This window comes from Hyperolius riggenbachi, chromosome 4, assembly GCF_040937935.1.
Source record: "Hyperolius riggenbachi isolate aHypRig1 chromosome 4, aHypRig1.pri, whole genome shotgun sequence".
Classification (NCBI taxonomy): Eukaryota; Metazoa; Chordata; class Amphibia; order Anura; family Hyperoliidae; genus Hyperolius; species Hyperolius riggenbachi.
The window spans coordinates 59,755,012-59,778,644 of record NC_090649.1 but is presented as its reverse complement, the minus strand read 5'-3'; the positions used below and the strand labels follow the sequence as shown (position 1 = coordinate 59,778,644).

General features: G+C 48.6%; 2 protein-coding genes across 2 annotated transcripts in view; both read right to left on the bottom strand.

Moving 5' to 3' along the window:
- SCARA5 (scavenger receptor class A member 5) overlaps positions 1–23,633 on the bottom strand; it is a 521,618-nt gene that overhangs the window by 434,285 nt on the left and 63,700 nt on the right. The gene's annotated exons all lie outside the window — the stretch shown is intronic.
- Positions 159–22,508, bottom strand: LOC137571052 (uncharacterized; the record flags this gene model as incomplete). The annotated part of the gene is made up of 2 exons (XM_068279738.1): positions 159–179; positions 21,021–22,508. Coding segments are annotated over 2 exons (1,509 nt in total), but the record flags the coding sequence as incomplete, so codon positions are not given.

Below are 23,633 nucleotides of genomic sequence, written 5' to 3'. Positions count from 1 at the left end.
CCACCATACTCTTCACCACTAGAAAAGGAGACAGAACACATCTCCTGACTTTGGTTGCCCCCAGGATTTATGTGTGCAAAATATATATAATCAGAACCCAAGAAAACCAAAGTACATAAAAGCCAAACAGAGATTGAGTCCAGGAACGAGGCCAAAGGTCAATACCGGAAGTCAGATAACTGTCAATACAGGAATAAGACAAACTCAAAGTCAGGGACAAGCCAGGGCTCATACAGGAGAGATGAAATAGGCAGATGGAAAACCAGGGATGAGACAGGAGCGGAGTTGTTATAGCAGAGATCAAGACAGGCGGCAATCCAATAAAGAGTTGAGGGATTCAACTCTCTTTATAAATACAATAAATAATAATAATAATAATATTAAAAGAAATCAATCTGAATCACAACAACATCTAACAACAACCACTACCATGGACAGCGAGAGACTGACACTCCCAGGGATAGACCGTTATTGAGAGAGATCAATCAAGTGGGGTTACAAATCCCTGCAGCCATTGGCTGCTTTAACAACATAGTGACCACTCTAACCCCACCACTCACAGTAAAACTCTCCTCCAGTGGAGTGGATGAGTAATAACTGGGCTAAAAGTAAATGCTGACAAAACTGAGGTTCTTGTCATCGGATTTCAGCAATTAACAGCAAAGCAGCTTCAGTATCAATCAGTACCTCTAAGGATAGGGAGGCCAGACCCGAACAACTCAAACTTTGTGCGCAGCTTGGGTGTGTAGTGATTGCTGGATGGAAAACATTCCTTTTATCACCTAAGGAATATTGCAAGAATTAAGCACCTCATACCTCCAGCAGATCTTCCAACCCTAGTTCACGCCTTCATCACATCACGGCTGGACTATTGCTATGCCCTCTATACAGGCCTTCCAAACAAAGACCTGCACTGACTGCAGTTAGTACAAAATGCCGCTGCAAGGCTTTTAACAATCCAGCCCGATTGCCACATAACAACAATCCTTCGCTCACTTCACTGGCTACCCATAAAATGGAGGATTCCGTTTAAGATTGGTTTATTGACATTCAAATCCTTGTACAATCTGGGCCCTGGATACCTGAAGGGCTTGCTCCAACTGTGTCACATCTCCTACAATCTTAGATCAAAAGGCTCTAATAACTTGGTCACCCACAAAGCCGATCTCAAAAGTTTTGGAGACAGAGCCTTCTGTCATGCTGTCCTTACACTTTGGAACCCCCTACCACACCCAATCAGGTCATCTCCATCCCTGGAAGCATTTAAAGAGAAACTCTGACCAAGAATTGAACTTTGTCCCAAACAGGAGCTGATACCCCCTTTTACATGAGAAATCTATTCCTTTCCACAAACAGGCCATCAGGGGGCGCTGTATGGCTGATATTGTGGTGAAACCCCTCCCACAAAGAAATTCTGAGTACGTATTCTTGGCAGTTTCCTGTCTGTGAACCTTGCTGCATTGTGGGAAATAGCTGTTTACAGCTGTTTACAACTGCCAAAAAAGCATGCAGCAGCTGCTTCCACTGACATCACCTGCCAGCGGTAAAAATGTCACCATATAATAAATGTCAGAATGTAAATCAGGGATTTAAAAGATTTTACAATGGGCAAACACTGACTAAATCATTTATACATAAGTATTGTAAAAATTAAGCACTTTTTCTATTACATTATTTTTACTGGAGTTCCTCTTTAAAGAAAACCTGAACTGAAGATTAAAAGTCAAAATAAACATACACAAGTCATACTTACCTCCTGTGTAGTCTACTCCTCAATCTACTTTTCCTCTCCTGCGTCCTGTTTGTCCACCGTGATCAATGGAATTCTCCGTCCTCCATTTTGAAAATGGCTATTACCCCATAACAGCTTCCTGGTCAGCACACTGTTAAACTGTAACATCGTCCACGTCAGCCATAGGGAAACATGGACACATCAGTTCTCCTCTCAGCTATAACTGACAGCAACTGATATATAACTGACAGCAACTGATATATTTCAGTTCTGACAAAATGTTGTCAGAACTGGAAGGGATTATTGTCAGAAGAAAATGGTGAGCTTCTGAGAGGAACTGATGGCAAGGTAACTATGTAATGTTCATTTGAAGTTACCTCATGTGTTTATTTTAAATAATTTTAGGTTCTCTTTAAGTCCAAACTGAAAAGCCACCTGTTTAGTCTTGCATTTAGGAACACCTATTTCCTCTGTAACACAGTCCACCTTGCAACTATGTACTGATCTGAGACATATCAATAGACTTTGAGTCTTATAGGAGAAAAGTGCTTTACAAATGTTATTGTATTGTATTGTAATGCCACCTACGAAGGTAAAAAAATACAAGTGTATGGACACGCGTGCCTGTCTAGAGGTGTTCGGAGATGTCCACGGTCGCTGGAGACTTCAGAGGAAACTAGCTGTAGACTTCAGAGGAAACTAGCTGTTCAAGCCAGCCCCCAGAAGTACTGGGAAGGTAAGTGCATGAAGCTTGGGATTTGGGCATCCTGGAGTCACCCATAGCCAGCTGCTCCTTGCTGCCTGTACCACATGCCTTACAGTGAAGGCATTGTAGTCATGCTGGCTTATGCAATATTTCACAGTGAAAGGTTCCCTTTAACACCTAACAAAACTAAATACCAGGATTTCGAAGTCCAAGGTCAAAAGACCACGCGAAAGCTGTGTCCAATTATACCTACTGCTTATGTCATGTAACTCCACATCTGCTGGGATCACGCTGATAAGAAACATGCAGAAACCTCACCAGGTCAGCAGATATTCTCGAACGAGAAGACTAAAAACCGAGGTCATATTTAAAGGGGGATTTTTGAACTTAATTCCTCTAACCTGTTGAGGACATGAAGCGCACATGACGTAGATCCTGTGCAGCACACAGACGATTATGTGGTGTTATGAAGCAGAAACTCAAGTATTTTTAGTTTCAATAAATTTCTATTGGAGAGAAAATGCCAAAAAATATCCATACAAAATTGCATAGTGACCCCACACAGGGGGATAATAATGTATGGAATTTCACAAAAAATGACAAGGTATAATTAACTTAGTCTGGCATATAGGTTGAAACGGCAAAGGAGAAGAAGAAAAAAGGGAAAATAATATAAGAACTAGAGAAAGAAATAGAGTGGAGAAAAAAGAGCAAAAGTAAAACCAAAAAATTAAGCAACATGTCTTGTTTAAGACTTCGACTGCAATAAACCTATAATAGGGCCTAAGAGACCCACAACACCAGGAGGCCAGCACGGTTACCGCCATGCCAAAAACTGTATCAGGGATAGAACAAATGTGGACAAAGGTGCATTACGTATCAAAAAATTGCATAGACAGTAGAATCTCGTTATAGTGAACTCTCATATAGTAAGCCTCTGGCTATAATAAACTCAGGTCCTCAGGTCCCAGCAAATGCATCTGTATAAATATACAATGTATGACCAATTCTTACATAGTAAACTTCTGATATAGTAAACTACTTTTCATGGTCCTTTGGAGTTTGCTTGGAGTTGCTTTGCATTTTGAAAAATCTTCAGATTTTCAGCGTATAGTGTGAAAGAGGCCGTAGGGAAACATGGGCACTGACACTGGACTGCACATCAATTGTCCTTAGAGTTACAACTGACAGCAACCAATACAGTGCAGAAGAACCCGCAAAGAATTTATTAGGCGAAATTTAACAAAATAAGTGCTACTTACCCGGGGCTTCCCCGCAGCTCCGTCCCGGTCCCCGGCGATGACGTCAGGCCGACCTCCAGGTCGGCCTGTACTGCGCCTGCGCGAGCGCGCTGTCAATCACCGCCACAGGGACCAGAGCGGACTGCGCAGGCGCAGAACTACTGCAGGTCGGCCTGACGTCATCGCCGGGGACCGGGAGGGAGCAGCGGCGAACGTCTGCTTGCAGGGCTGCGGCGAGGGACATGCTGGGAGCTTGGGGCTGGAGGAAGCCCTGGGTAAGTAGCGCTTATTTTGTTAAATTTCGCCTGATAACTCCTTTAAGCCTCTTTTACACTATACACTGAAAAACTGAAACTCCAATGCTGGGTACACACGTTGAGATTTCCCGCTCGATTCTCGGTTCGATTCGATTATTTCTAACATGCTCGATTGGATTTCGATCGTTTTTGCCGTCGATTTTGCATACTTAACATGAAAAAAACGATCGAAATCCAATCGAGCATGTTTGAAATAATCGAATCGAACCGATCGATCCCGCGAATCGAGCGGGAAATCTCAACGTGTGTACCCAGCATAGATTGCAGTGCATTGTGAAAAACTTTTCAGTTAAACTGAACTGAGCCAAAGGAAAACATGGACATTGCTTAGAAAATCAGTTGTCTTTTCAGTTATAACATTGGCCTCATTTAAGCGGTTTAGACTAGTCTACTGATGGTTTTTAGTCTACTGATGGTTTGGTCGGTGGCATCAAAGAGGAATTCACTATTACCAAATGTTTTAGACCTGTTTGTAGACCTGGTCTAAACCATTTGGTAATTAGGTGGGTAAAGAAGGGAAATAATCAAAAGATGCAATTCACAAACAAGTAGCTATGACTGACATCCTTCTCCTCTGATGAGCTCTCCTCTGCATACACTTAAATTCCTGCATAATTAATTTGAAAGGTTCCATCCTCACATCTAAAATACCTCACAGAATTACTTTACATACAGAAATCAGCTGGTCTAATCTGTCAGAAAAAGTGGGCGTGGTTACTCCTTGTTTGCCTTTGTGAATTGTGTAATTACTGAATATTAGACCAGGTCTAAAAACAGGTCTAAAACATTACACCAAACCATAAGTAGCCTAAAAACCATCTGTAGACTAGTCTAAACTGCTCAGTGAATTGAGACCTATAGTGTAAAAAGACCCTTAGGGACAGAGGACCAGGAAGGCTGTATATTGTATCCAGAGGCTATCCTCTCCAGGTAAGTAGCTAACCTGAAGTGCGTTTCTTCCTTCAGGCGTGCTTTAGGCTCATCTGAAAATGAAGGCCAAACAGTCAGTCAGCACTGGGGACACTCTTCCACTCTGCATCACTGTTTGCAGATGCTTATCCTTGAAACTGTGCCTTAAGGCCCATACACACGTCGGATTTTTCTGAATGACGGGTCGTTTGAACGTCCCGTCGTTCAGTCGTTCGCACGCGGAATCAGACGTGTGTACGGACTATCGTTCGCGTGATAAGATGGAAACCAGTCTTATCACCCGAACGATAGTCTGTACACACGTCGGATTTGACGTGCGAACGACTGAACGACGGAACGTTCAAACGACGGGTCGTTCAGAAAAATCCGACGTGTGTATGGGCCTTTACACCTTCACTGAACTACCTGGCTTCCAGGGGTGTAGCCAGGGCCGGATTTGTACTTTTTACCGCCCAAGGCCAATTATACCGTCTGTATGGTTGTTATCTCCATGTGCCGCAATGAGAATTCTGCTTACATCATTGAATGTCACAGACAATAACTATTTCAGTAATACGCGTATAAATTATAAGTTATATTTTCCTTAAGAACTTTTATGTTATGTTTGCCATCTCATTAATGATGGACCCATTGTGCTACCATGTGAGTAAGGCTGAAGTGTACCTGCAGGACAGAGCTTACAGGTCTTGCAGGGATGACACAAGTACACAGGACAGAGAGTTCAAAGGTTAAAGCTGTCCTTGTAGATAGGGATGGCTGCATGGAACAGCTTTACTGTCCCTCACTGTGCCGCCCCTAAATTTCTGGTGCCCTAGGCCATGGCCTATGTGGCCTTGCCAGAAATCCGGCCCTGGGTGTAGCTAGAAATGACTGGGCCCCATAGCAAAAAAAAATTTATGGGTCCCCCCCACACACGACCTTCCAATCCCACGGACCTCGGACCTCCCACCCAAACATTCCTCCAGGACCCTCCACCCCAACATTCCCACACCCCTCTAAGTACAGTATAAGTAGCCAGGTCTATAGGTGTACCCAGTTTAGGTAGTAGTCAGGGGCGTAACTAGAAATCACTGGGCCCCCTTGTGGCAACAGCAATTTAAACTAAATACTGTACAAACGTTTTAACTCATACATGAACATTATGGAAAATCCAAGTTGAAAATAAACTGTGAAGACAAACAATTTCATCCTTCCTACTCCTGAAAAATGTATTCATTTTTTTATAACCTCCCAGTTTTATTTTCTGTTTTAAAAAGCTAAAAAAGTAGGTTTAAAGAGAGTCTTAAGCCATAATTAAAATGGCTTTTTTGCTTATATATAGCAGGGGCATGTGTGCCCCTGCTAAAACGCTGCTTTCCCGCGGCTAAACGAGGGTCCTTTCCCCTCCAAATCCCCCCTGTGCTACCCCTGTGCACTTCCGTGTGAGCAGGGCCGGATTTCTGGCAAGGCCAACCTAGGCACCGGCCTAGGGCGCCAGATAAATTGACCTTGTTTAGGGCGGCTGAGGGCCAGATTCAAACAATGAGGAGGCAAAGTGCCCAACCGCACTATCCTCCAGGCAGCCCAGTTGCAGCCGCTTCAGCCCAGTTGCAGCCGCTGCCTGCACTGTCCTACTCCGATACATAAAACGTGCAGGAAGCCACACCTGGTCCATCCATGGGCGCCCTGCACCAAAAGTTTATGGATCGCAGCGGGCGGCAGGCTGGGTGGCCAGTTCTGTCATGTTAGGACTCCTAATTTGGCAGGCAGTGGCTGGCAGAGGATAAGAAAATTCCCGAAGGGGCACTGGCGGCAGGAAGCGAAACACACATGTTGCCTGGGTGCAAATTGGCACCCCGATGTATGCCACTCGCTAATTCCGCTTCCGTCCAGGGAGAGTGGCATAAAGAACAGGCATCGATCCATCACTGCTGCGAGCTTCTGTGCCTGCGATGCCGCTGATGCTGCCCAACTTCCTCTCCCTCTCAAGTCACAGGAGAGCATTCTGCCTGCATCACCTGTGGCTTCAGCATGAGCTGGATCTCCGTCTCCCCTGTAATTCAGCACTCGGCAGCCTTCGTGACTCTGGCAGCTGAAGTTTTAGCGTCCTGCCAGGTCAGAAGAGGAGGTCAAAAGGTCTTGAAGCTGCCGTGCTGCTGGGGCTTGAGTGAGTGAGTCAGCGTGTGGAGGAAGGAGATAGCTTTGGTAAGACACTCTCTTTTCCACCTCCTGCTCTTTCTCACCTCTCTCTCTGCCTCCCTCCCTCTCTTTCTCCCCCACTCTCTCTGCCCCCCTCCCTCTCTTTCTCCCCCCCCCCTCTCTCTCTCTGACTCTGCCCCCCTTCTCTTTCTCCCCACTCTCTCTCTCTCTCTCTGCTCCCCTGTCTCTCTTTCTCCCCCACTCTCTCTGCCCTCTCCCTCTGCCCCCTCCCTCTATTCCCCCCCCTCTCTCTCTCTCTCTGCCCCCCTCCCTCTCTTTCTCCCCACTCTATCTCTCTGCCCCCCTGTCTCTCTTTCTCCCCCACTCTCTCTGCCCTCTCCCCCTGCCCCCCTCACTCTCTTTCTCCCCCACTCTCTCTGCCCCCTCCCTCTCTTTCTCCCCCCTCTCTCTCTCTGCCCCCCTTCTCTTTCTCCCCACTCTCTCTGCCCCCCCCCTCTCTTTCCCCCCTCTCTCTCTCTCTGCCCCCTCCCTCTCTTTGTCGCCACTCTATCTCTCTGCCCCCTGTCTCTTTCTCCCCCGCTCTCTCTGCCCCCTCCCTCTCTTTCTCCCCACTCTCTCTCTCTCTCTGCCCCCCTGTCTCTATTTTTCTCCCACTCTCTCTTCCCTCTCTTTCTCCCCCATTCTCTCTCTGCCCCTCTCTTTCTCCCCCACTCTCTCTCTCTCTGCCCCCTCCCTCTCTTTCTCCCCACTCTCTCTGCCCTCCTCCCTCTTTCTCCCCCACTCTCTCTGCCCTCCTCCCTCTTTCTCCCCCACTCTTTCTCTCTCTGCCCTCCTCCCTCTCTTTCTCCCCCACTCTCTCTTTCTGCCCCCTCCCTCTCTTTCTCCTCTCTCTGTCTCTCTGCCCCCTCCCTCTCTTTCTCCTCTCTCTCTCTCTCTCTCTGCCCCCTCCCTCTCTTTCTCCCCCACTCTCTCTGCCCTCCTCCCTCTTTCTCCTCCACTCTCCCTCTCTCTGCCCTCCTCCCTCTCTTTCTCCCCCACTCTCTCTCTCTGCCCCTTCCCTCTCTTTCTCCTCTCTCTCTCTCTCTGCCCCCTCCCTCTCTTTCTCCCCCACTCTCTCTCTCTCTCTCTGCCCCCTCCCTCTCTTTCTCCCCCTCTCTCTGCCCCTCCCTCTCTCACCCCCTCACTCTCTTTCCTCCTCCTATCACACACACCATACATATGCACACATCATACACACACATACTCCACACACACACACACACACCACACACACACACACACACACACACACACACACACACACACACACACACACACACACACACACACACACACACACACACACACACACACACACACACACACACACACACACACACACACACACACACACACACACACACACACACACACACACACACACGTACTCCATGCACATGCAAATATCACACTAATACTGCATATACAGTATATGCACACATCACAATACAGTTTTGGGAGAGTACATTCTCCCAGAGTAAAATATAATTCCCTGGAAGGCACCATTGTATGATTCTAATGATTTGCAAATCTTCGACCTGAGCACTAGTGCTTGCATCAATTACGGACGTGCCATACATGTTGCTAGTCACAGTGGATCCTGTAAGCCCTCTGGGGTGCATAGAGACCTATGCTGTACAGGGAACATAGCTTATAATAAAGTGTGCCACTACCTCTAGTGCTCCTGTGGGAGATACACTTCCGCAGCCTCCAAGTGGGCATTATATCTCTGCTTTTATTGTGGGGGAATGTTTCAGTTCGGCAGGGGTAGTGGTGAGGATGTTAATAGGGGGGGAGAGGGGGGCGGATGATGACAGCCGGCCTTGGGCGGTAAAAAGTACAAATCCGGCCCTGCGTGTGAGGCAAGGCTATGAGCTGCAGCCCTGCCCCACGCGCATCTATCAGCGGCGGATTTCCGCCTCTCCCCCGCTCCTCTCAGTCTTCCTTCACTGAGAGGGGCGGGGGAGAGGCGGAGATCAGCCGCTGATAGACGCATGTGAGGCAGGGCTGCAGCTCATAGCCTTGCCTCACACGGAAGCGCACAGGGGTAGCAAAATCTATTTTTTGGCTGGATTGGGGATGATGTGTGGGTTGAAAGACCTGGCAGTGATGCTGTGGCCGGCCTGGCGGTGATGCTGTAGCCAGGTTGGCTGGCGGTGATGCTGTGGCTGGGTTGGCAGTGATTCTGTGGCCGGGCTGGCTGGCAGTGATGCTGGGCTGTGCTTGGCTGGTTGAAATAAATGCTGGCCTGACTGGTGGTGATGCTGTGGCCTTTTTGACAGTGATTCTGGGCTGGTTGGCTGGTGGTGATGCTGGGCTGGCTGGCCTGGATAGTTTAGGTAGTGACAGGTGCCCCCCAGTTTAGGTAGTGACAGGAGCCCCCCAGTTCAGGTAGTGACAGGAGCCCCCCAGTTCAGGCAGTGACAGGAGCCCCTCAATGTAAGTAGTGACAGGTGCCCCCCAGTTCAGGTAGTGACAGGGAACTCCAGTTCAGGTAGTGACAGGGACCCCCCAGTGTATGTAGTGTCCGGAGCCCCCAGTTTAGGTAGCGAGTGTCAGGGACCCCCAGGTTAGGTAGTGAGTGCCAGGGAACCCCAAGTTAGGTAGTGTGAGTGACAGGGACCCCCAGGTTAGATAGTGAGTGACAGGGACCCCCAGTTAGGTAGTGAGTGACAGGGTCCCCCAGTTAGGTAGTGAGTGACAGGGACCCCAGGTTAGGTAGTGAGTGACAGGGATCACCAGGTTAGGTAGTGAGTGGCAGGGACCCCCAGTTAGGTAGTGAGTGACAGGCGGCACCCTCCAGGTTAGACTCCCCTCCCCCTCCCCCCGGACTCACTCAGGGACGTTTTTGGGGGTCTGGAGGGGTGGCAGCATGAGGGGAGAGCTTGGTGGCACGTCGGTGGGGAGGGGGGAAGGCCGCCCCTCCCTCACCTCGGGCTCTCCCTTCTGCGCCCCCCTCCAGCAATTAATATTCTATGTATGCGGGCAGCGTAGTCATGCAGATTGGATTTTTGCACTACTATCAGGCCCCGATTTACATCCCAGGAGCCTATAGGCACAGAGGTCCTGCCACCCTAAGCCGCCACTGAACTGCGTCGCAAGTGTGCTGGCTGGCCCAGCTGTCACTTCTCCCTTACCCATCATAGGTATCTACAGGTGTCCCTTAGCATTAAGCAGTTAGAGATACCATCAGCATTAAGTAGCCAGAGGTGCCCCCACTGAAGGGAGATCTCATTAGAGGAACGCCCAAAGCTTGGGTGAGTAACCTCTGATTTACGTTCTGCTCAAGACTCTGCATAGAGAAGGAGGGAGGCACTAGGGGAGGGGAGTGAGCCGCCTTTCCATCATCAGGCGCCTGTAGGCTCTTGCCTACAATGCCTTATGGTAAATCCAGGCCTGGCTACAATAACCCGGTCTGACAAGTGTAAAAGGATCCTATTAATTACTCGGATCCATTCGCCTATCCATTTTTGCGTTCTGCTCTGATTGGTAAAACGGGCAAAAGGTGCAAACTGAGCCTTAATCTGGGTTTTGGACCTTTTAAGGGAGAGTAGATGGTTAATTTACCTGCAGGAGGGGTTTATATGCAGGGCACCGTGTTGGGGTGTCACTGGCGAGGCCAACATTAGTCGTACAGTCTCCTTACAGAAGATAAAAGATCGGGGCAGTAAGACTTATGGGTTGGCGCTTTAATGTTTAGCAGGATTATAATTGAAGCAGAGAAGGAACATTGGAAGACACAAGCTACACGTCTGCGATCCAGGCAGAAACCATTCAGTGGGATTCTCCTTTAACTAATCCATTGTTATTTCCCGCCGAGATCGTGAGCATGCCACAAAAGCACCTCTTGCTGTAGAAGTCGATGTTAAATAAACCGTCTTCTAGAAATAATATTGGTCTCACCGGAAAAGTAAAATTTGGAACATAAACATTCTTCGAACACGGGTCATGCTTTTTTTCCTCTTAACACTCATTGTAAAACAAAACAGTCGGACATGATTGACTTCGCAACAAACAACATTAAGGCCAGAGAGGCTGTAATAAACCTCATTCCGTTCACCTTCTTCCAGATGCCTCCAAAAAACCAGAGAGAATGGATTTTTTGGCAAGGGTCTGTCTTGATGCCGAGAAACTACAATCCTTCGGAAATTCATTGGAAAAATATTTATTTTCCCCTCTCGGTTGCAGACGGGACTTAACATGTATGGATCATGCTAACAACAAGCTCATGTTCTTCTGCTTGTACAGCTGCAGAGTTAAACGCGCTGCAAGTGGGCGGGTTAAGGAGACCCAAGCCAAGATGCTCTTTGTTCTCCGAGGACTTGATAGAAGTGCTAATGTCCATAATATATTGTCGTTATCCCCGATTCAGAAAACTCAGATCATCTGTTTCTCCGCAAGAAAATTACCTGCTCAATAAAAAACATCTGCTAATCAGAACCAGAAGGGCCCGGACATAAAACGCTTGTTAGGATCTCGCTAACATCACGTGTCGGCAGAGGCAACCATGCTGCTTTTACGTAGGTTTATTTGGGGACACGGGCTATTCACTTAACAATACAAAATGGAGGGTGCCTTGTCATGGCCAAACCACAGCAAAGCCCTAAAGCATGTTTAAAGGGAAAATAAGTAAAGAATGAAAAATATTTTCATGGTCAAATGTCAAATAAAAGGATTTGTAAACAAGCAATACGTATGATTGTTTAGTGATTAGAAAATCTGCAACGTAAGGCATATGCAAACGCAGGGGGGGGGGGGGGATTACAGCTGCCCAGAATACCCCCTTTGACCAGGGCCGGTGCAGTGTCTGGGGACAGGCACAAGTTGAGACACCAGAATATCTGCAGATATCCTGCAGCTCCCAGCACTGCCCCCTTTCTTTCCCTGCTACAGTTGTCTTTGGATGTAGCAGCAGCACTGTGTGTACAGAGCATGGAGCAGCAGTGTGTGTACAGAGCATGGAGCAGCTCTAGGGAACTTAACAGAGTCAGGTATGAGCACAGCTCTGTGCCCTGCTGTGTGAGTGCTTCACTTTCCCCTTCATTAGCAATGTCGGCTGTCCTCATTATTATCTGTATCCAAACTGCTCCTAATTGATCCCATGGTTGTTCAGATGGGAAATTGCATTATGTGTACCCAGCATGATGTCCTACCATTTTATTATACTATATTGTGCGTGGCTGAGGGAGACCTTTCAGGATTCCATCACTTGAAAATCCTGGGTTTGCCCTTGTTAAGTCATATTATGTTATATTATACTGAAATCTTGGATAAAAACCAGGAGTGCAGCTTGTCCCAGGCAAACCATGCAGCAGCTTACGGCCTCACTCACAGCAGGGGCCTCCCCTGCTGCCAAAGCTGCCCCGCGACCGGGGCATGCTCCCCCTTATGCCTGCGACCCCATAGGGCCCCCAAAAGCGGGATGTTCGGGGAGTTCGGGGTTCGGGCCGAACATGCCGAACATCTGGCCCATGTTCGGCGAACGGACCCGAACCCGAACATCCAGGTGTTCGCCCAACACTAGGGAGGACACCTAGGTTACCTATGCTGGCGGGGGGGGGGGGGGCCTTTTAGCTACCTACTCATGCTGGATGGCTACCTATTTTTTTTTTTTGGGGGGGGGACAACTTTGGCTACCTTTTATTATGGGAGAAGGGGCCTATTACAGAGGGGCGCATGCATGAATGGTGCGATGCTTGGAGCCACAAAAACCTTAACAGCAGCCCTGGAGAAAACAACAATTACAGAGGAGAAATTGGTGGTTTCCTGTTTGCCTCTGTTTTGGTGAACATGCATTCTTTTTATAAAGTATTGTACTGAAGTCAGTGGTAGTGAGGAAGATATACACTGTTTGAGATGCTTCTATTGTACTCCATGAACAGCTTTTATTACTGTAGTTGTCCAGGTCCAGCACAATGCTAAAGAAAGTTTGTCCAAATGCAAAACCCTCAGGTTTGTGGGATAGACAGTTTTGTGGGATAGACAGAACTATCTTACTTGATGAGAAAAAAAAAACTATATCCATTTAGTCCAATCTATTAAAGCCATACTATTTTTTTTTACATAGTTACATAGTCAGTTTGGTTGAAAAAAGACATCCAACTCGTAAAGCGTCTGGCTCTTTAGGACTTGAGATGGACAACCCCGCTTCAATGTCATGCAACACCTAAACTGAACAAGGCAAATACTAAAAGATAACTTGTTGACTGGTGTTAACTGGTAGTATTTCTTTTACAAACAAACATTTCAAATTGAAAAAAAAAAAATTGTGTAGTGGTCGTAGCAGCAGCTGTTCACCTATAAGTGATGGACGAAAAAATTGTAAAGAAACTTTGCGGACCGTTCTTGATCATTTCCGCGACAGTTCATTTAACCCATTTACCATTCAAGTCAATGAGGTCCGCCGTTGAACTTTTGCATAAACGTCTGTGAAATAGTCCCTATCCACTAGCACCTATCCATATAGTAAATCTGGAACCTACTGAGACTTCCCTCTTCCCCTCTGTCCCATGGTGAAGTTATGCCGCCTCTGGGAGCCCTCAGAAAGCATCGGGGGCACTCTTGTCCCCAAGTTCTCCCAAAGACAGGTGGCTCCATGCTGCATATGCGGGAGTGCAAAAAATGAGTACTCCTGAAGCCTTCAAAGAGTCCCCAAAGGCGTATTCTACCAGTTGATCTAATACATACCGGGGGTTACAGCACTGGAATGAGGGAACTAAGAGGGGACATGGAAGACTCTTTAGGATCTAGAGCTTTTCCTCTTTAATCTAATACATACATGTCAAACTCTGGCCCGTTGCCCTTGGAGCCATCATATTTGGCCCTCAGGTGGTTTCCCCTCTTTGCATTATGTTTGGTTCACTTAGGACCACCAGAGAAGCTACATTGGAGGGTAATCCGTAGATCACCAGGGAAGCCATAAGTAGGAGGGAGAAAAGCACTAGATTTCAGGGCACTGTATAGAAGAGAGAGGGAGAACCACCAAACATCAAGGAGCTGTATAGATGAGGGCCACTAGACACCAGGGAACTATATAGGGGAAGGAGGGGGCACTAGACAAGAGGTAAGTGAATATGGGGATGGAAGGGGGCTATTAGACAGTGACACCAGGGAACTTTATAAGGGAGAGAGGTGGCCACTAGACATTGAGGTTGGCCCGCGACTTGGTCCCAGAGCTCAATTTTGGCCCTGATCTAATATATGTCGTTACGATTCCTCTTTAATACAAATGAGTGGGAAGCTAAACTGCTAACTCTGAACAGACCTCCACCGTGCTGTGCTTTTTTTCCCCTCTTTTTTTAACCTCTTATTTTTACAATTAAGATGGTGTTTTAGCACGTGAGACTTGCTTCGGTACTTTCAGTACTTTATGGCTGAGAAAGCCTGGCAGCGATTTTGCCACCACGGTTCAGCTGGGCTTTTAAGAGAGGGTGTCTTTTTTCATTTAGCCAATTGTCACGTCACTCAGTGTTCCACTTAGACAAAAGCCCTCTGAAAAATGCCAGTAACCCAGAGGCCTTTTAACGCCATTAAGAATAAGGTTTACAATAACTCATTTAATATATGCGGTATTTAAGGCCGTGTCTCATGACATTAAAATCAAATGACTTTTCCGAGTGTGAAGGAGGCCGTAATTCTCCTTTGTAATGAGGTGAGCGGATTAAACAGCCATGTAAAACATTAGTAAAAGGGATTTGGCATAACGTTTGTTGGCTGCAGAAGATGGATCTCCCGTTCAAACATTGTTCTGAGACGTTAAGTGTTCCAGGCAGAGTCATACAGCTTAAAGTGAACCAGAGACGAAGCACCCTCATGTATTTTACCATATTTATCATTGGGAACATTAGAGAAAACACCTACCCTGCTCTCTGTTTCAGCCTTCTCTGCTCAGTCTGCTTGTTATCAGCCCTGATAAAATCCCTGATTGAGCATTCAGTCTGACTTTGCTCAGGAATCATTATAGCCTCTAGCCATTTTGTCACTCCGGGCGAGAAAAAGGGACAGAGGAAGGCGCAGGGGACAGAGGTGGCACATGGGGACAGAGGTAGCACATGGGGACTGAAGAGGCATATGAAGACAGAAGGAGGCAAAGTGGGACTGAAGGAGAACCAGGGAGGCAGAGGTAGCACAAGGGGACAAATAAAGGAGGACATAAGGAGGCACAGGGGAACATAAGGAGACACAAAGGGGCACAGAAGGTGGCACAGGGGGACTGAAGGAGGCACAAAAGGGACAGAAGGAGGCACAAAAGGGACAGAAGGAGGCACAAAGGAGGACAGAAGGAGGCACAAGGTACAGAGGTGGCAGCTGCCTGCAACTTACTCTAAGTAGATGCAGCAGAAGCAAGTAATCGAACACCCACCAGGCGGGGCTTAGTCTGGGGGGGGGGCTTAATGGCGCTCCCGACCAATAGCACTCCAGGCAATGGCCTGTACTGCCTATGCCTAGAGGCACCCCTGCCTAGCAACCAGGGCAGGAATGCAACATCTATGTCAAAGGTCAGTTCTGATCTGTTACCATCATTGCAGTTGCCCCAGCTCCATCGCCTGGTAATAGTTTCATGAGCCCCTAAGCTACCTGCTCTAACTGAGTCATTCCAACCTCTCCAGTATCCCTTAGGGCCCTTTTCCACTAGCAGTCGCTAGCGTTCGCGCTGAACGCTAGCGATTGCTGAATCGCAATTCCGCCGTTTTCCCGACGTTTGCGGCCGCGATTTTGCTATGCTATGCACTGCATAGCAAAATCGCGGCAAAAGTCGCTCCGCGGCGCGATCGCGATCAAGTAAAAAACGAATCGCGGTAGTGGAAATGACCTACCGCGATTCCTATGTTAAAAAGCAAACCGTAGCGATTGTAAAATCGCTAGCGGTTTGCGGTTTTGCGATTCAGCTAGCGCAAACGCGCTAGTGGAAAAGGGCCCTTAGATCCAATGTTGCCTCTTCTGCATCTCTTGGTGTCTAAAGAAGTGGAACTTGTAGGCAGTGGTCCACGCCATCTACTGACTGACATTAGAACTGCATCCAGAATTACAGGCCTAACATCTAATACTGTACACTGCCTGAGCAAAAGCTGTTCCAGAGACTTTGTTACTAGGCTCTATCAAGGCCCATACATATGCTCAATAACGGTTGTCAGGAACCGGCCCGCGGCACGCCTGCGTATACGGTTCCCGACTGCGGGTTTGACCAGGTTAAGCAGGGAACAGCCTTATTTAAGCTACAAACAAGGCTGGAACCCCTCAAACACTTCCCACTGCCACCACTAGCGTTGCTAGACACGTTCACTCAGCTATCGAGTGCTCAATACGCAATCTGCGTTTTCGTATTTGGGTCAGCTTTGCGCTTAGGCCAAATACGGGAACGCCACGCACCCACACACACACACAGTTGCAATCTTACACTGTCGTGAAGCAAAGACCCACTAACAGTCGTTCCGAACGATACTGTTAGCCACTCTGCTGTCGCTACTCGCACTGGCGTTGTTCGTACGTTGGGTCAGCTGCGCGCTTAGGCCAACGTATGACAAACGCCCCCACACACAATGCAATTACAATTTCATACGGTAGTGTTGCTCAAGCGTACAATTAGGCATGAACTTATACACGGTTACACTTCAGTCTCTTCTAGGCTATGAGTGTTAGTTTAGTACGGCAGAAGTCAAACTTATTAAATAATAATTTAATATTCTAGAAAAACATAGAACAATGCAGAACTTAATATATACAAAAAGATTACAAAAAACAAAGTAAAAATAGTTACAAGATAAAAGTTACAAAGATAACACACACGGATATTTGCGTAAAAATAAACGGGGGAAAAAAGAACGTTACCAGCTTAGGTTAGAACGTTGTTTGACGGGAGGACGCCGTTTCGACCAGGAGTCGCGATCCTCCCTAGCTATTCGCTACCTCCGAGAGAAGACCCTGGTGGCTGTCCTGGGCCACCTTAAATAGTCCGAAGTGTCCCCTGGGGCATTTAATGTCCAGCCCCCAGGAACTAATGCAGTTTCCCCGTTTGTGACATCACCGAACGCTTGTCATAATCCTTCTTGTGATATGCACTTCAAAGGGGGTTCCTGTTTTAGCTTCTTGAAGTTTGGCAGGACACAATGTCACCCATTGAACTCTGCAGACATCAAAAAGCTTCCTCCACATTATTTCCTTGGTTAAAGTGTATTTTAGCACATCCATGAAAAGATCGAATTTTGGTTACAGGTAGCAGTTTGCCTGTAATCCTGTTTACACTTACAGATTTCAAAGCAATTCCACTTCCGTTTTTAAAGTCTGTAGAAATTTCCAACCCCTTCCATGTAAATTTCCAACCTTCAGGTGTCCGCTTCCCATCCCCAACACTCTGGCAAGCTTGCTTTGTATGATGGGACAATGGCTGATTCCAGTTCAAAAGCCATGCCGACCAGCCTATTCTTCCTCAATTGGCCGCTAATTAGCAGTACACACAGTTTCCCCGGCTGGACAATGAGGGCAGAGGTAATGTACATTTACATGCAGACTTACATTATCTTTCAGATTACTCTGGCCAGGTGGCCAATTACTACCAAGCACAATACACATCTGAGGTTTCACCCAGTAGACAGAAAAAAGACAGAAATATGTTCTGTTATTATCCTTAACATTATCAGCACCCCAATATATCACCACACCTCCCCTCTTTAGAATGGGGCAAGGCAGATGATCTTCCCAGATTATCCTGATTATCCTGCCTGCGCCTACATTGTTGGTTCTGCTTGACGGGACAACCCGTCCGCATTCCCATGATTGCTCCCCTTCCTATGTTGAATGGTGAAGCTATATTGTTGGAGAACCAAGCTCCATCTCAGCAATTTTCCATTGTCACCAGAAACCCGATGTAACCAACTAAGAGGGTTGTGGTCGGTGACGACCGTGAATACGCGACCATAGAGGTAGTGCTGCAGCTTTTGTAGGGCCCATACAATTGCCAAGCACTCTTTCTCTATGGTGGCGTAGGCTACCTCCCGGGGTAGCAGCTTCCGACTTAAATATAGAATCGGATGTTCTTCCCCAGTCTGGTTTACCTGGCTTAACACAGCACCCAGGCCAAAGGCTGAGGCGTCCGTCTGGACCACAAACCGTCGGCTGAAGTCCGGCGCTTGCAACACGGGAGGGCTGGCTAGGGCCCTCTTCAGAGCTGTGAATGACTGTTCACATTCTGGCGTCCAGAGAATCTGCTTGGGCAGCTTCTTTTTGGTGAGATCTGTCAATGGCTTGGCGAGGGCACTGTAGTTGGGGACAAACTTTCTATAGTACCCAGCCGTTCCTAAGAAGGACTGAATCTGTTTCTTCGTTTGGGGGGTGGGCCAGGACACAATGGCATCTACCTTCCCCGTATCTGGACGAAGCTTTCCCCGCCCCACCACATGTCCCAGGTACTGTACCTGTTTCATGCCGATCTGACACTTGCTAGGCTTGACTGTTAGTCCTGCTGCAGTGATGCGCCCCAAAACCTGTGACAGCTGCGCTAAGTGGTCGTTCCAGTTGGCGCTAAACACGGCGATGTCATCCAGGTAGGCGACAGCGCAGTGTTCCAAACCTTCCAGGAGACCATTTACAACCCGTTGGAAGGTGGCCGGGGCTTTTTTCATTCCAAACGGCATTACATTAAATTCAAACAGACCTGAGGGGGTGATAAAGGCAGACCTCTCCCGTGCCTCAGCTGTTAGAGGGACCTGCCAGTATCCCCGACTCAAATCCACGATTGTTAGATATTGCGCGCCAGCTAGCTTATCTAACAATTCGTCGACCCTCGGCATTGGGTAAGCATCTGACGCAGTTATCAAATTTAGTTTTCGATAATCTACACAGAACCGAGTGGTCTGGTCCCGTTTGGGTACTAGCACTACAGGTGATGCCCATGCGCTGTGCGACCGTTGGATCACCCCTAGTGACAGCATTTCCTCAATCTCCTTGCTGATGTGGCCCTGAACCTCAGGGGAGACTCTATAGGCTGACTGTCTAACCGGCTTGTTATTTCCGGTGTCAACATGGTGTACAGCCAGGCTGGTCAGACCAGGGCGGGCTGTAAAGGTACCACGGTAAAGGGTCAGCACATCAGATAGCCCAGCCTGCTGCTCTGCTGTCAACTCCGGATTGATCTGCACCTCGGCAACAGAGTCGGTTTCCTGGGTGGATGCCAGGATGTCAACCAGGGCCTCTGCTTCACCGTCCGGTAGCAAACTGCAGACAGGGAGAGCGCAAGCGGTTCTAGCATGATGTTCCTTTAACATATTTACATGGTATGTTTTCAGTTGCTTACCTCGGTCATCCAGCGCGACCACATAGGTCACATCACTAATCTTCCTATGTATGGTATAGGGCCCATCCCAAGCGGCCTGCAGCTTATTCTGTCGCATCGGGTTTAGGACCCATCCCTTGCGACCTACCTCATAAACTCTCTCCCTAGCCCCGTGGTCATACCACTGCTTCTGGGTGGCCTGGGCTTGAGTCAGATTCTCTCGCACTAACCCCACCAGGGTGTCCATATTTTCCCGGAACTTTAGAACGTATTCCACTATGGAGACCCCGGGACCCATGTCCTGCCCCTCCCAGACCTCTCGAATGAGATCGAGGGGTCCGCGTACCCTCCTCCCATATAATAGCTCAAAGGGCGAGAACCCGGTGGATGCCTGGGGCACCTCACGATAAGCAAACAGTAAGTGGGGCAGGTATCGCTCCCAGTCTCTCCCTTGCGATTCAACAAACACCCTTAGCATCTGTTTCAGAGTACCATTGAACCGCTCACATAACCCATTTGTCTGGGGGTGGTAAGGGCTGGCCATGATGTGTTCTACCTGCATTTGTTTACAGAGGCATTCCATTAGGCGCGACATGAATTGCGGGCCGTGATCGGTGAGCATTTCACGGGGAAAACAGACCCGTGAGAAAATGCGCACCAATGCGTCCGCAACCTTGTCTGCCCGTATGGAGCTCAGGGCTACAGCTTCAGGGTAGCGAGTGGCATAATCGACCACCGTAAGAATGAAACGTTTCCCTGTGCTGCTGGGTATTGCTAGAGGCCCGATTATGTCCACAGCAACCCTTTGGAAGGGCTCCTCTATGATGGGCAAGGGCCTCAGTGGGGCTTTGTCTGTGTCACCTGCTTTGCCGACCCGCTGACATGCGACACAAGACCGGCAAAAATCGGCAATATCTGTCCCCATGTGGGGCCAATAAAAATTGTGTGCAAGCCGGGATTTGGTCTTGCGGATACCCAAGTGACCAGCCAGGGGTACCTCATGTGCTATTCTTAATAGCTGCTCCCTGTACCTGTGGGGCACAATCAACTGCCTGTCTGCCTCCTCCACTCCAGACAGCTGAGAGGGAGTAACCTCTCTGTACAGTCTGCCGTGCTCCCAGTACACCCTCACTTTGTCGCCCTCCACCGGTGCCCTGTCCGCCAGACCCCTGAGCTCTTCCAGGCTGCTATCAAGCCATACAGCCTCGGAGAACTCAGTTCTGTCGGCCACAGGCACCAGGGAAGTGGCAAACTGAGAGGCCTCTGGGTCCTCAGAGCCAGGCTCTGAAGTGGAAGAGCCCGACCCAGTGACAACAGCCCCTTCAGTGGACAATTCGTCTGCTGCAGCCCGGTGAGCACTTCGGGTCACCACTGCAGCTGACGGAGCGTTCACTGTACACATGTCATTATGCAACACATCACATATTACATCAACATTATCTGCATTCATGGTAACATCGTGTCCTCCTCCAGGCCTGGGCACTGGAGACTCACTAGGGCTGGCTCCTAGTACACAGTCCGTAGCCCCTGGGGCCTCACCAGCACTCCCCGCTTGCACAGCATTATCACACAGTACCTTGCAAGAGTCCGGAACTTCTGCGGGGGATGCAGGCTCCATGGGGCGTGGAGTAGGCTCATACCGGGCCACTAACCGTCCCAGGTCAGTACCCAACAAAACGTTTGTGGGGATGGCATCCGTTACCCCCACTTCTTTCATTCCGCTGCCGGCCCCCCAATCCAGGTGGACCAAGGCGGTGGGTATGGCGGGGGTGACACCCCCAACTCCTTTGACAGCCATAGTCTTGCCAGGAATGTACTCCTCAGGGTTCACAAGCTGGGGGTGCACTAGAGTCACCTCTGCTCCAGTGTCTCTTAGACCAGTGGTAACCGTATCCCCAACCGTGACAGGTTGCAGATTCTCTGCATAGCTACCTGCATTCCTGGTGGCACACAACGCATTTCGGGCCCCGCCAGAGCTTGGGGCTTCCTTCTTCTTTTCTGGGCACGTAGCACTGATGTGACCCGGTTTGTTACAGGCAAAACATCTCCGAGTGTCAACGGTGGCTGTTCTACCTCCAGGCGGCTGCGGGACTTGGCTTCGCTGGGTGCTCAGAGGAGAAGGTCTCGCAGGCTTTTCTCCCTTCCAGCTGGGCGCCGTAGTCCTTCGAAAGTCAGATGCTCGATTGGACGTGTAGGCATCAGCAACTTTTGCGGCCTCATCCACGGTCTTCGGCTCTCGGTCCCGTACAAACTGCCGGACCTCAACAGGACAAGTGTGGAGGAACTGGTCTTTTATTATCAGTTCCTGCAGGGCATCAAAGGTTTCAACCGACAGTCCTTTTAACCACTGCTGGAAGGCAGTGCGCAGGTTGCAAGCATGATCCAGGTAGCTGTCATTAGGACCTCGCTGCACTGTCCTGAAACGTTTGCGATACACCTCTGGCGTGAGGTGGTATCGCGCAATAATGGCTTTCTTAATCGCCTCAAAGTCTGTTTCTTCCTCCTGGGGGAGACTCACAAACGCCTCCAGGGCCTTGCCTCTCAGCCCTGGTGTGAGGTATCTTGCCCACTGCTCACGGGGCACCCCATACTGCCGACAAGTCCTTTCAAACCCCTGTAGGAAAGTGTCTATGTCAGAGTCCTTGTCCATAGCGGGGAACTTATCCAGGGGGATTCTGTGGACTCGCTCACCTTCGCGTTCTGCGGGTCCAGCAGACCGGTTCTGCTGCTGAAGTTTAGCCAGCTCCAGCTGGTGTCTCCGTTCAGCACTTTCCCTCTCGGCCTGGTGTCGCCGTTCAGCTCTTCCCTCCTCTGCCTGTCGGTGCAGTAGGATCAGCTTTAAGCGCAGTTCAGGATCAGCCGAGTTCAGTAGCTGTAGATCAGCTTCCAGAGATGGCATCTCCCTGCTTGGTGGATCGTCCAGGACATCGTCTCCACTTGCATTCTGTGGCGTGAGCGATTCCTCCTCTGGCGTGTCGTGAGCTGCATCCGCTGACGTTGAAGCACGGGCTTGCTCTGCCTCATCATGCTCCTCAAGGGCACGAACCAACTGCTCCTTAGTCTGGCCGCTCACCGTCTCGATGCCTTTGTGCTCACACAGGTGGAGTAGCATCTCTTTATTTTGCCTTGCATAGCTGGATGCTTTCTGAGCCATCGTGTTGCAAAAAATAAAAAAGGGGGGAGGGGAAAGCAAACACCAAGTGTGTATCTTTGAACAAAAAAAAAAAAAAAAAAAACGTATATAGATTCTGCACTGAGTAGACTTCTGTAGGCTAGTTGCTTCTAGCAAGCTTCCAGCCTTTAGTACTCAGAATAGCAAGCTAAGCTGCGTACTAATGTACTAAACGATCCCACCACTGCCACCAATTATGTCAGGAACCGGCCCGCGGCACGCCTGCGTATACGGTTCCCGACTGCGGGTTTGACCAGGTTAAGCGGGGAACAGCCTTATTTAAGCTACAAACAAGGCTGGAACCCCTCAAACACTTCCCACTGCCACCACTAGCGTTGCTAGACACGTTCACTCAGCTATCGAGTGCTCAATACGCAATCTGCGTTTTCATATTTGGGTCAGCTTTGCGCTTAGGCCAAATACGGGAACGCCACGCACCCACACACACACACAGTTGCAATCTTACACTGTCGTGAAGCAAAGACCCACTAACAGTCGTTCCGAACGATACTGTTAGCCACTCTGCTGTCGCTACTCGCACTGGCGTTGTTCGTACGTTGGGTCAGCTGCGCGCTTAGGCCAACGTATGACAAACGCCCCCACACACAATGCAATTACAATTTCATACGGTAGTGTTGCTCAAGCGTACAATTAGGCATGAACTTATACACGGTTACACTTCAGTCTCTTCTAGGCTATGAGTGTTAGTTTAGTACGGCAGAAGTCAAACTTATTAAATAATAATTTAATATTCTAGAAAAACATAGAACAATGCAGAACTTAATATATACAAAAAAATTACAAAAAACAAAGTAAAAATAGTTACAAGATAAAAGTTACAAAGATAACACACACGGATATTTGCGTAAAAATAAACGGGGGAAAAAAGAACGTTACCAGCTTAGGTTAGAACGTTGTTTGACGGGAGGACGCCGTTTCGACCAGGAGTCGCGATCCTCCCTAGCTATTCGCTACCTCCGAGAGAAGACCCTGGTGGCTGTCCTGGGCCACCTTAAATAGTCAGAAGTGTCCCCTGGGGCATTTAATGTCCAGCCCCCAGGAACTAATGCAGTTTCCCCGTTTGTGACA